The sequence below is a fragment of the Odocoileus virginianus genome, chromosome 20, assembly GCF_023699985.2.
Source record: "Odocoileus virginianus isolate 20LAN1187 ecotype Illinois chromosome 20, Ovbor_1.2, whole genome shotgun sequence".
NCBI lineage: Eukaryota > Metazoa > Chordata > Mammalia > Artiodactyla > Cervidae > Odocoileus > Odocoileus virginianus.
The window spans coordinates 36367072-36379004 of record NC_069693.1 but is presented as its reverse complement, the minus strand read 5'-3'; the positions used below and the strand labels follow the sequence as shown (position 1 = coordinate 36379004).

The following is an 11933-nucleotide window of genomic DNA, read 5'->3' as shown; positions in this document are numbered from 1 at the left end:
AAATTGTTTGAAGAGTCTGTGACTACCTATAATTGGAGAGTTAGGTCCGGGTTCTTGATTTCAAAGAGGGTGAAGCCTCGGTGGGCGTGGCTCACACGCCCCAAGCACCCACAAGGAAGGAAGGCCAGTTTCTCTGTTCTGGAGCAGCTGGGGTGGGAGCTTGCGGAGGGAGCTGAGGGCCCAGAGTGAAGCAGCGCTCTGAGCAGGGCAGAGACCTGTGGCCACAGGAGCAGCTGCCGTTCCACAATGTGGCTCTTTGCTCTGGTTCTGACTTCCATCTCTACTTACACAGCTTGGGGTGAGTCCCCCTGAATGCAAATAGCCGGGGCTCCTTCGGAAATCCTTATGGGGAGCATGGGAGAGGAGATGTGCACGGGGCAGGGCAGTGACAGGCCAGGCGCTGCAGCAGCGCGGGCTCTGGGAACTTGGCTGGTGGAGCCCAGCCCACGTCTCGCAGCAGGAGACACAGGGGACCGTACGCACCCTAGACTCGGCTGCGGGCCACCACTCCAGAGGAGGACAAGAAGCTCACCTCCACATCCCTCTGAGGACTTTGGCGAGCTCCTCCAGGTCTTTCCCTCTTATTAACACGGCTATGGAGCAGGTCCTTACCAGAATCTCGGAAAGGGTCTTTGTTTTTTTTGGCTAAGTCGTGTCTGACTCTTTTGTGATCCCATGGACCGTAGCCTGCCAGGCTCATCTGTCTATGGAATTTCCGAGGGAAGAATATTGGAGTGGGTTGCAATTTCCTTCTTCAGGGCATCATCTGCACCCAGGGATCAAACCCATGTCTCCTGCACTGCAGGCGGAATCTTTACCACTGAGCCACCCGGGAAGTCTTACCAGAGTACTAATACCGGCTCTGGAGACAGCGGTGTGGGTGCCCAACGTGGCTCACCACTTAGCAGCTGTGTGTCCTCCTTAGACACATTAGGTCCCTTTTCTGGGCCTTGGCTTTCATTTTCGAAAACGGAGATGACAGCTGTATCCACCTCAGTGGGCTCTTGTGAGGTGGAAATGGGCTGTTGCTCCTAAAGAGTGCCTGAAACAGAGAAAGTGAAAAAAGAGATAAAGGAATTGTTTTCAAAGACAGCGTATTAACACAAAGTCTGGGGTCTTCTGAGGCTCACATATCAGGAGTGTGTGTCTAAGTCCCTTCAGTCGTGTCAGACTCTGTGCAACCCTTCGGACTATAACCCTCCCGGCTCCTCTGTTCATGGGATTCTCCAGGCAAGAATTCTGGAGTGAGTTGCCATTTCCTTCTCCGGGGGATCTTCCCAACCCAGGGATCGAACCCACGTCTCTTACATCTACCTATATTGGCAAGCAGGATCAGGAGCCAACTGCCATTGAAAAGATGATTAAGACACATTTCCCTGAAGAAGAGGGCATGGCCTTACCATGGTGGGGCAGGTGATGAAGACAGGGGTGGGTCTCTAGGCAGAGGGAATGCAAAGAAATTGGGATGAAGGGCCTTTATCTTGGTTGCTGATGCCAAAGGAAGGGGAGAGACAGGATAAGCAAGACTGGGAGTCCCGAGGTAGCCAATGTCAGCAGGTTAGGGGAGCCCACAGTGTTCAGGTATTTTGCAGTGTGGTGATTGGGGCAGTGCCGGGGTCCAGCCTCCACAGGATCCAGGGGGTACCCTCAGGCTGAACAGCGTCGGCGAGAGAGAGAAGACACGTGAGACCAGCCTTGTTAGGGCCAAGTCTGCGAGGGGGGGAGAGAGGGAGAGAGAGAGAGGGAGAGTGACCAGACGAGGGGTGCAGCCGAGTCTGGCAGCATCTGGCAGTCCTTTATTTTTTACCATAGCTTTGATACCCTAAGTTAGTACATTTCTAAGGGGAAGATAGTTTAACATTATATCAGCTTGTCCTTCAGGAAACCAGGGTGTTTTCTGCATACTTCTTTGTTTATGAGGGTCTGGTACATTATCTTCTGGCCTTGGGGCCTATTAACATTTTATGCAAGTCAGGGGAATGTAAACCTATTTTCTGTTTCTCTGGTGACCTTAACTGAAAGGTAGCAGTCTCATAGGGCAACAGTACAGAGTAGAAGTATAACCTTGTTAACACAAAAATTAATCCTTCTGCAGAAGGTGTCAGTTGCGTTTATCTAAGAAGTTCACCCCACACAGACTCTGCAGCTTCAGTGAGGCAGCCTCTGCCTAGCACTCCTGGCTGACAGTTAGCAACCATCTCATTGTTACCACACTAGGGCTAAGTTCTTATTTCTCTAGATCTCTATATTAACAATGGTTTCTATAACACAACCTTAGCACATTAAAAGCAAAAACACAGGAAGCAAACAGCAACCCAATAACCACCTTTAGAATAATTTTTCTTACGTTTTCTAATAGGACTCCTTCACCCCTCAAAAATGCTCTATGTCTATTAGGGCTTTTATATAATCAGGTTCTTTATGCTATTTTATGATTAGGATATTATAAGCAATCATGCATATTAGTACCAAGGGCATAAATGTATTTGGCTAAGAAACTACCAGCAAAGGAGTTTAAATTAAAACACTCCTTTCACCCTGGATAATCTCATAAAATACCACCACCTGGGAAACTTCTTGATTAAAGTTGTAAATTGATTCTTATTTGGGAAGAGATCGGGGAAGGCCTTCTGCCTGTGTCACAGAAATTAGGCAGTAGTCCATTGAGGCAGGCATCAGAAAGACAGATATCATCTTTAAGGTGAGCGCCGGGGGCAGCTTTTCAAAATCCCTGAAAACCTGATCTGCCTTGCCTGTCAGGTTTTCTCCTCATGACCTTGTCATGGGCGGGATCTCATGACCTGCCCTTTTTGAAACAAACCCCTGAAAACCTGATCCACCTTGCCCATCAGGTTTTCTCCCTCATGACCTTGTCATGGGTGGGATCTTGCGTGCCAGCTCCCAGCAGGGCAAGGTGATGGTGATGGAGCAGATAAAGAAGGTGATGGCCTGATAAAGAAGGAGATTGGGGTACAGGCTATGGCAGGAAGAAGGGGAAGCTCATTCCTTTCTCCAGGGATTGGCTAGCTCTGGGAGGGGACATGCCCCCACAATCAGCAAGGCTCCAGGTGTCAAAGCATCAGAACACAGAACAGAGAGGACATGGTTAACCCAAGAATGTAGCAAGGGACTTCAGAAGGCATCTGTTCCATCTTATAGATGGAAAATCTGAGGCTCAGAGAGGGAAATGTACGTGGATGTCAGCTGGAACATCAGTCTCTGAATTCTATCTCTGTCTCCTGAGTCCAGAGCCAGTGCCCTGGCCATCAATGCTCTGACAGCGCAGGCTGCACTGGGTTTATCTTCCTCCGGGTGCTGTGAGACTGTGACAGGCCTGGAACTGAGGAGAAGCGCTGAATGAGAACACAATAGAAGCTGATTATCCCCTTACTGCTGGTTTACCTGGCAGGTCCATCCCTTACCACCTTTAGAAAGTCCATGCTGCCTTCCTCCATTTCCTCAGTTACCTCATCTGTAAAATGGACATGTTGATGTCGCCCTAGCCAGGCTTTTCTGATTAGAGTGCCACGTGGCACATGGTGAGTGCTCAATCCACAAACATGCAACACAAGTGTCAACATCTGCTGTCACCGTCACTGCCTTTGCCTCTCAAACCATCACCCATATTTTCACCCTTGCCAGTCGGGCATCTGTCCACTTCATGTGTCTTGAAGGCTGTCATTGCATGTGTCCATAAGACCAGATCTGGGTTGTTCTTTTCTGTTCTGGCCACACACTTTTGAGAGAGAGGTTTGCCTTTCATCTGTATGTAAAGGGGAACAATTGGGAGGGTGAGAGCCTGGAAAGCATTTCCTGTTAGGATGCTTAAAGAACCTGCAGCTGTTGAGGATGGACAAGAGAGGCCTTGAGGGACAAGCGTGAACAGGGGTCACACTAAGGCCCCCTGCCTCATGAAGGTGCAGAATGTCCCCGAGCAGGGAGGACCGGGTCTGACATGCAACTGTAGGAGACGCATTTGAGCTCAGTGAGAAAACACCGCCTGCTCCACGAGACTGGGCCAGACAGAATGTGACCCCCAGTCCCGCTCCCTCTGATGACCGTGCTCAGAGTCATCGGACGGAGCGTCTTCATGCTGATTGTGTCTCTCTCTTACTCCAGGACGGTTCACGGTTGCGCATTTACCCCCTAACTAAAGCCGAATGGCTGGCCTGGCATTTGGGACTCCCCCAGCCTTGAACCTTCCAGGATTATGCTCCACTCCCATGACTTCCTGAGCCAAAGGGACCCATCGCGCTTCCTCAGGCAGGCATTATGCTTTGCTGTCTCAGGGCCTCCCCTCTGCACAATCTCGTCTCTCTCTATACCTTTATACCCTCTCTTTCACTTCCCGGTGTCACTCTTTCCACCGCTGCTAGTCCCAGATGCCAGGTCACTGCTTCCATGAAGCCAGCAGTCAGAGGGCCTCGCTCCCTCTTCTGTCTCCGATGGGACCTTACTCGGTACCTCTCCCAGGACAGGGGCACTTCTCCCCACAGGAGGGTCAGGTATGTGTGTGCTCATTCTCCACGTAAGGTCAGACGTCTGAGGAGAGCAGCCGCCGCTTGCTCCTCCTCTCATCCAGCGTGCAGCTCACTGCTGGGATCCAGCGGGCGGTTGTTTCCAGAGGCTCCTAAGTATGGAAACTGAGTGCCATCTTCACTCCCAGCTGCTCTTCTTCATGCATTTATGTCCTGTGTTGTTACACAGGATGCTCTTACACCTCCAGTTGCAATTTGTTCCTTCAGCTAGCCCTGTGAGTTAGCAAGGAAAGGTAGCTTCTCCCTCTTACATGAGAAGAAACAGAGGCTTAGAGAGTTGAGAGGACATTCAAGACCACTTGGCAAAGGTAACAAAATCCAGGGAGGCTCCAGTTCACCGTCACCCCTGATGAGTCCTCACTTCCTCCCAATGTCCAGCAGGGCTGCTGCCCTCACCGCCTATTGTGGACACCGCTCAGGGCAGAGTCCTGGGGAAACATGTCAGCTTAAAAGGATTTGCACAGCCTGTGGCCATCTTCCTGGGAGTCCCTTTTGCCAAGCCTCCTCTTGGATCCTTGAGGTTTGCTCCGCCGCAGCCTGCAGAGCCATGGATCTTCGTGAAGAATACCACCTCTTACCCTCCCATGTAAGTCGGGGGTGTGGTTTTGGCATCTTTCAGTGGGGATGTTAGTCTCAAAGGGATGCAGGATGGAGCCAAGACAGTCCTATGAGTGCTCATCGTTTGTCCTGGAATCCTCAAGATATTGTAGATCCCTATAAACCTTCCAGAACTCTCATAGCTTTCTAGAGCCCTTTATTCAACTCATATTTATTGAGCAACTTTCCCAGGTATCTTCTAGTTTCCTGGAATCCATTAGTGACCAGAACAAAGATCCCACCTTCATGGAGCTTGCATTGTAGCTGGGGTAGACAGATAGGAAGAAGTATGCAAATTAACACATAGATTATGTAATGTATCAGAATATGATAAGTGCTGTGGGAAAAAATAGGAAGTGGAGCAGGTGAGGGGTTTCCAAAGTAATGATTCTGTTAGCCTAAAAGGAGAAAGCCACCAGATATTGTCCAGCAGAACCAGGGTTGGTCTGGGAGCGCAAAGAACTGCCATGGTGGATATGCAGCTATGGCAAACCACTTGCCAATCAGGTCAAACAAAGGAAATTCTTTATAGAGGCCATGGGGAAGTCAGGAGGCACTGCGACAAACAAAACGTCCCCTGAAGGAAGCAGAGTTTCTTATGTAGTGGCTTTTCATTGGCTGAGGAATGACAGTCTCTCATTGGCTGAGCTGTTGCCAAGGGAAGAGTTTATCTTTCTCATAGTTAAGTCCTGTCACTTCCAGCCAGAGGTGCAAAGTCTGTCTCTACCTAATGGAGTCTGTACTGAGGTGAAGCGGTATGTTCCTGAGAACTCCCCCTCCTGACCTCTGCGTTTATTTTAGTGAGGTTTCCCTTTATTAATTTTCACAGTTCTATTTATTTTCCTTCTTGAACTTTACCATAGCGGGGAGTAAGGCGGGCCAGGAGATGTGTGGGTGGTAGTGCTTTGGGGTGTTGATTGCCCAAGTTCTCAACTCCCAACGTGTCTTGCTACCTTGGCACAAGCAGAACCATGGTTGATGTTTTGTAGTTAGCTGGCCAAGTTGGACAAAGAAAATGCTCAGCTGCTTCCCAAGGCACCTCGGATGTCTGCAACCTTTGAGTCACATATTATTTATCTCAGTAAGAGATTTCTACTTATTTCCAGGGTCCTGCGTCTGCTACATTCTTTTCCTTGTTCTCTTCTCTACCGTCCTCACTCCCATCCATCTTCGCTTTCTTTTAAAAAAATTCATTCTTTTCCATTCCTGATTACAAGTAATAAGTAGTACTTACTTATGACATAAAAGAGACTACTACTGCCTGGTAGTCCAGTGGCTAAGACTCCATGCTCCCGATGTAGGGGGCATGGCCTCAATCCACATCAGGGAACTAGATCCCAAGTGCCGCAATGAGGAGTTCCTCTGCTACAACTGAAAAATTGCACGTGCCATGATGAAGATCTGGTGCAGCCAAATATTAATAAATAAAATTAAGTAATTAATTGTTTTAAAGTGTGGAAGTACAGGTGAGTAAAGTTAAGAAAATGAAAACCACACAATTCCACCACCAAGCCAGAACTACTATCCATATTTTAGATTCTCTTTTGCCAGTCTTTTATCTGTTGCATACTTTCTCCCTTAAAATGGAATCACAAAGTTTTCTCTACCCATTTCTAATGTGTGTGTGTGTCTGTGTGTGTTTGCCATATCAAAAATAAATTCTTAAAAAAAAATCAATTCTTGCACACCATATGGGTGGCCAACAGTTTACCTAATTCTGACACTGTTTTGCCTAGCATAGCATCAGATTCCATCTGTGAAGGGCTCAGTCCTACAAAACCTCTCTCTACATCAGATGCCAATTCCAAGTTGTCACCTGTGTGTCTGACCAACTGGTTATAAATCAGAGGTTCCCGTAAACCCCCTTCCTGGGTTCTATTAATTTACCAGAGCAGCCCACAGAACTCAAGAAACTAGTTTCCTCACTAGATTGCCAGTTCATTATGAAGGATATTGAAGGATACAAAGCGCTAGTCAAATGAAGAGATCCATACGGTGAGGTCCCTGACAGACGACACAGCACGGTGGCCACCTCCCTGGCTGTCCAGTGGTTAAGAATCTACCCTTCCACTGCAACAGATTCAACTTCCTGGTCAGGGAAGTGAGATCCACATGCCACGCAGTACAGAATAAAAGCGTTCTGTTCTGCCGGACAATCTCTGAACCTGTCCTTCTGCGTGTTCACAGAGTCTTCATCATACGGGCAGGATGTTTGAAATGATTGGTGATTCTTTCAGGCTGAGGCAGGGCTAGGATGCAGTTCTAATGCTGCCCCACAAACATTTGACCCTCATCTGTTGTAGGCACTATATATTTGTCATTTCCTTGGTTTCCCCTCATTTCTGGAAGTCTCCTGTGAACTAGACCATGTTTCCCTGTGGGCAGAATATAGGCACTCTACACCGGGCATCATAGAGCACTGGTGTGGACCCAGGGAAGCAGGAATTGGTCCTTTCTCATGCCCATCAGCACACTAGGCAGCCTCCTCCCTTGCCCCAGGGCATTCCAGAGGCCCCAGGAAGGGAAGAGGGTCAGGTCGGACTGTACATGGTCCTGGGAGACCTTGGTGAGCCTGCGGAGCCCCATCGCATGCCCCAGGTATGGGAAGAACAACGCTATTTGCTGGCCTGAAGCTGGCAGTCCAAGGCCTTTGATGACCACAGGAGACATCTCCTTGGTCAGCTCTGATTGAACCTCAAGAATTCTTCTCTCTCCTCGCCCCTCGCAGGTGCTCCCAGGACCCAGTGGGGGCGCAGTTGCTCTCGGATCTCTTTACCAACGGAAAGGAGAACATTAGCCTCACATTTTCCGAAGACTGTCTTTACCTAAATGTATACACCCCTGCTGACTTGACGAAGAGAAGCAGGCTGCCGGTAAGCGGTGGGAACCCCTGGTCAAGGCTGGTGTAGACTGGAGGGGATGAAGGCGGTGTTAAGATTGGGGGGAGGGCGTCTGGGGCCAAGGGGTCTTCTGGCGCCCCAGGGCTTTCTTTTCCACCACAACCAAAGCTGACATCAGGGAGTGCAGGTTGCCCACACCTGTTTCCCCTCGGCCAGAGTTGGGCCCCTGGGGGAGATGGCTGCACATCTGTAATGCACATTTGAATTTTTCTAGGGTCTCTCATGCTAAGAGATGGACAAGAAGGATGACTTTTAATTGCTAGATTAGGAATCTGGACCCAGACAGGGTAAAATATCATTTCCATAAAGTTAGAGCTGGGAAGGAATCTTGGAGATAAGCCAACAAGCCAACCTTTCCTTTACAGGCAGAGAAACTGAGGCCCAGTGAGGGGAAGGCACGGTCACAGAGTAGGGTTGGCAGGACTGGAGCACAGGGCCCCTGAAACAGCCGGGAGCTCTCTGACACAGGCTAGCAGAGGAGCCTGTGTGTGGCCTTTCATCAGCACACATAGACCCCTCTGACAGCTTTCTGTGTCACAGGTTGGGGGGCAGAGTCTGGAGCAACAAACTTATCCTGGACTTTCCTTTGCCAACTATCAAGATCTTCTTGTGGCTAAATTCACTTCGTGATTGTCTTTGGCACACGCTGATGACCCAGTGGGTCAGCATTTCCAAAATGCATGGAGCCCAGAGAGATGACCAACTTCTTGACTCAGGCTGGAGGTTGGGGCAGGTCTGCTGGAAAAGGAGCGGTCAATGAGGGTAGAGACTGGTTTGGGTGCACAAAGCCATCACCCAGGAACACCCCTGGCATGGTGCCCAGATGTGGAGAAAGGTTCCTGTCAACGTGTGACTAGAAGCTCAAAGAAGTGGGCACAGTTGTTCTTTCATTCATTTACCTATTACATACTCAGTGTACACACACACATAGCTAGAAGTGGGGGTTAGGAGACAGAGGGAAGGGAAAACCGTGACCACATAGCCCCTGGCTTGGAGGATCTGCACAGAGCTAGACTGGCCTCTTCAGCAAATCACTGGGGACCAACCCTTGGCTCAGCCTGGACTCAGAGATGACTGCACACTCAGTCCCTCCACCCGGAGGTAGGCAGGGATCAGACGTGTCGGAGGAGCAGGGGCCCTGGGAACCTGAGGCTGGAGGACCTCTAGTGTGGACACAGGCTCTGGACCTGGAGGGTCGAGGTGTAAGTCTTTGTTCTGCCTCTTACTAGCTGTTGCCTCCAATCGGGGATCATCACACAGGAGTGTTCAGTAACGAATATCAAGATTTACGGCAGTGTCTGGGTCAGAACATGAGGCAAGTCCTCCTGATGCATTAGTTAGAGTTGTAGGGAAGGCATTCCTTCCGCCCCAACAGCAAAGCTGCTGTGGCATGGCCATCGGCTTCTGTGTGCTGGATGGCTCAACAAGTGGACTCCGGAACCAGACTGCTTGGGTTCGAGTCCTGTGTCTACCGCCCATTAGCTGCGTGACCTTAGGGTAGTGAAAAGCCTCAGCTTTCCTGTCTGTATAATGGAACAATAAGAGTCCCTCTCAAATGGATGATTTATTTTTATTGCGTAGAATGATTCTTGACACATAGCTTGTAAATAATTTCTTTTGTTTTATTAACCAAATTTTTGTGAATATAATTTTAGTCATTCTCACTTTCTTGCTTTGTAAACTCCTTAAATTTAGGGCAGTCTTTTACGAATTCTCATGTTCTCTCTCAGGCTCAGCTCTTCCCAAAGTCCCTGGCACCTAGTAAGTTTTCAGATCATATTCACCTCATAGTTGAACACTTCTTAGAGGAGTTGGTTTTATACTGGACTTGGAGGATGGGTGAAATTTGGGGAGCTAAGAAGGCAACAGGATGTCATATTAAGAACAAATCCCATCCAGGGCATATGCCTCTTGACACAATCATTCATTCACTTGAGAAGATGAATTCACGAACGAAAAGGTAGCTAAGATGAAGCAGATCCAAGCTTCTAAACAAGGGCTTCATGCAGAGTGGACTGAGCTGTGTGAGGGGTCCAGGAGTGAGGGTGGTGGGAGCGTTGGGTAGGAGGTGATGCTCGAGCCTTGGCTGTTCCCATGATGATGTTCTCAGCATGAAGAGTGCTGTGAGCAGGTGGCCCTGGGGCAGGAGAGACAAGCAGGTGCAGCCAGGGTGCCCTGAGTGGGCGGTGACCTGGGCCACTGCTGGGAGAATGGATAGGTGACCAAACCTGCCTCTGAGGTCTTCCCCAGCTCTGCTTCCTGTAACCCTGAGCTGGCATCCTCCCCATCCAGGTGATGGTGTGGATCCACGGAGGAGGTCTGCTGATGGGAGGAGCATCAACCTATGATGGACTGGTCCTCTCTGCCCATGAAAACGTGGTGGTGGTGACCATTCAGTACCGCCTGGGCATCTGGGGATTCTTCAGGTAAGATCCTGGACTCTCCTCCTGGCACATTGCCCCCAGTGTGAGGGTGCTAGGACCCCACTCTGGTCATTCAAGCCCTCAAGGAGATCCTTGCTAGGTTCCCTACTGAGACATCTGGGTCCCCTCATAATTGGGCTCCACCTACCTTCTCATTCCCAGCCACCCTGGTCCACTTATTCCAGAGTTCTTACGCGTAAAACGCCTAATCTACCTGACAAACTCCTATGATTCCTACAAAGCCCAACTAAGTTGTTATCTTATCTGAACTCAGTTCAGTTCAGTGGCTCAGTCATGTCCAACTCTTTGCAACCTCATGAACCGCAGCACACCAGGCCTCCCTGTCCTTCACCAACTCCCAGAGGCTCTCCAAACCCATGTCCATTGAGTCAGTGATGCCATCCAACCATCTCATCCTCTGTCATGCCCTTCTCCTCCTGCCCTCAATCTTTCCCAGCATCGGGGTCTTTTCAAATGAGTCTTTCATTCGTATCAGGTGGCCCAAGTATTGGAGTTTCAGCTTCAACATCAGTCCTTCAAATGAACACCCAGGGCTGATCTCCTATAGGATGGACTGGTTGGACCTCCTTGCAGTCCAATAGACTCTCAAGAGTCTTCTCCAACACCAAAGTTCAAAAGCATCAATTCTTCAGCACTTAGCTTTCTTTATAGTCCACCTCTCACATCCATACATGACTACTGGACAAACCATAGCCTTGACTAGACGGACCTTTGTTGACAAAGTAATGTCTCTGCTTTTTAATATGCTGTCTAGGTTGGTCATAACTTTCCTTCCAAGGAGCAAGCATCTTTTAATTTCATGGCTGCAATCACCATCTGCAGTGATTTTTGGATCCCCCGAAATTAAAGTCAGCCACTGGTTCCACTGTTTCCCCATCTATTTGCCATGAAATGATGGGGCCAGATGCCATGATCTTAGTTTTCTGAATGTTAAGCTTTATGCCAGCTTTTTCACTCTCCTCTTTCACTTTCATCAAGAGGCTCTTTAGTTCTTCTTCCCTTTCTGCCATAAAGAAGGTGTTATCTGCATATCTGAGGTTATTGATATTTCTTCCGGCAATCTTGATTCAGGCTTGTGCTTCCTCCAGCCCAGTCTTTCTCATGATGTACTCTCTGCATACAAGTTAAATAAGCAGGGTGACAACACACAGCCTGGACGTACTCCTTTTCCTCTTTGGAACCAGTCTGTTGTTCCCTGTCCAGTTCTAACTGTTGCTTCCTGACCTGCATACAGGTTTCTCAAGAGGCAGTTCAGGTGGTGTGGTATTCCTATCTCGTTCAGAAGTTTCCACAGTTTATGTGATGCACACAGTCAAAGGCTTTGGCATAGTCAATAAAGTAGAAATAGATGTTTTCCTGGAACTCTCTTGCTTTTTCGATAATCTGTCGGATGTTGGCAAGTTGATCTCTGGATCTTCTGTCTTTTCTAAAACCAGCTTGAACATGTGGAAGTT

General features: G+C 48.9%; 1 protein-coding gene across 1 annotated transcript in view; it reads left to right on the top strand.

The window, feature by feature from the left end:
* Positions 1-231: 231 nt before the first annotated feature.
* The window catches only part of LOC110143999 (liver carboxylesterase-like), a 32948-nt gene continuing 21246 nt past the window's right edge, over positions 232-11933 (top strand). The window contains 4 exon segments of the mRNA XM_070451291.1: positions 232-298; positions 4917-5124; positions 7864-8008; positions 10328-10461. Of these exon segments, the coding sequence (XP_070307392.1) occupies positions 247-298; positions 4917-5124; positions 7864-8008; positions 10328-10461 (539 nt within the window). The 5' untranslated portion in view covers positions 232-246.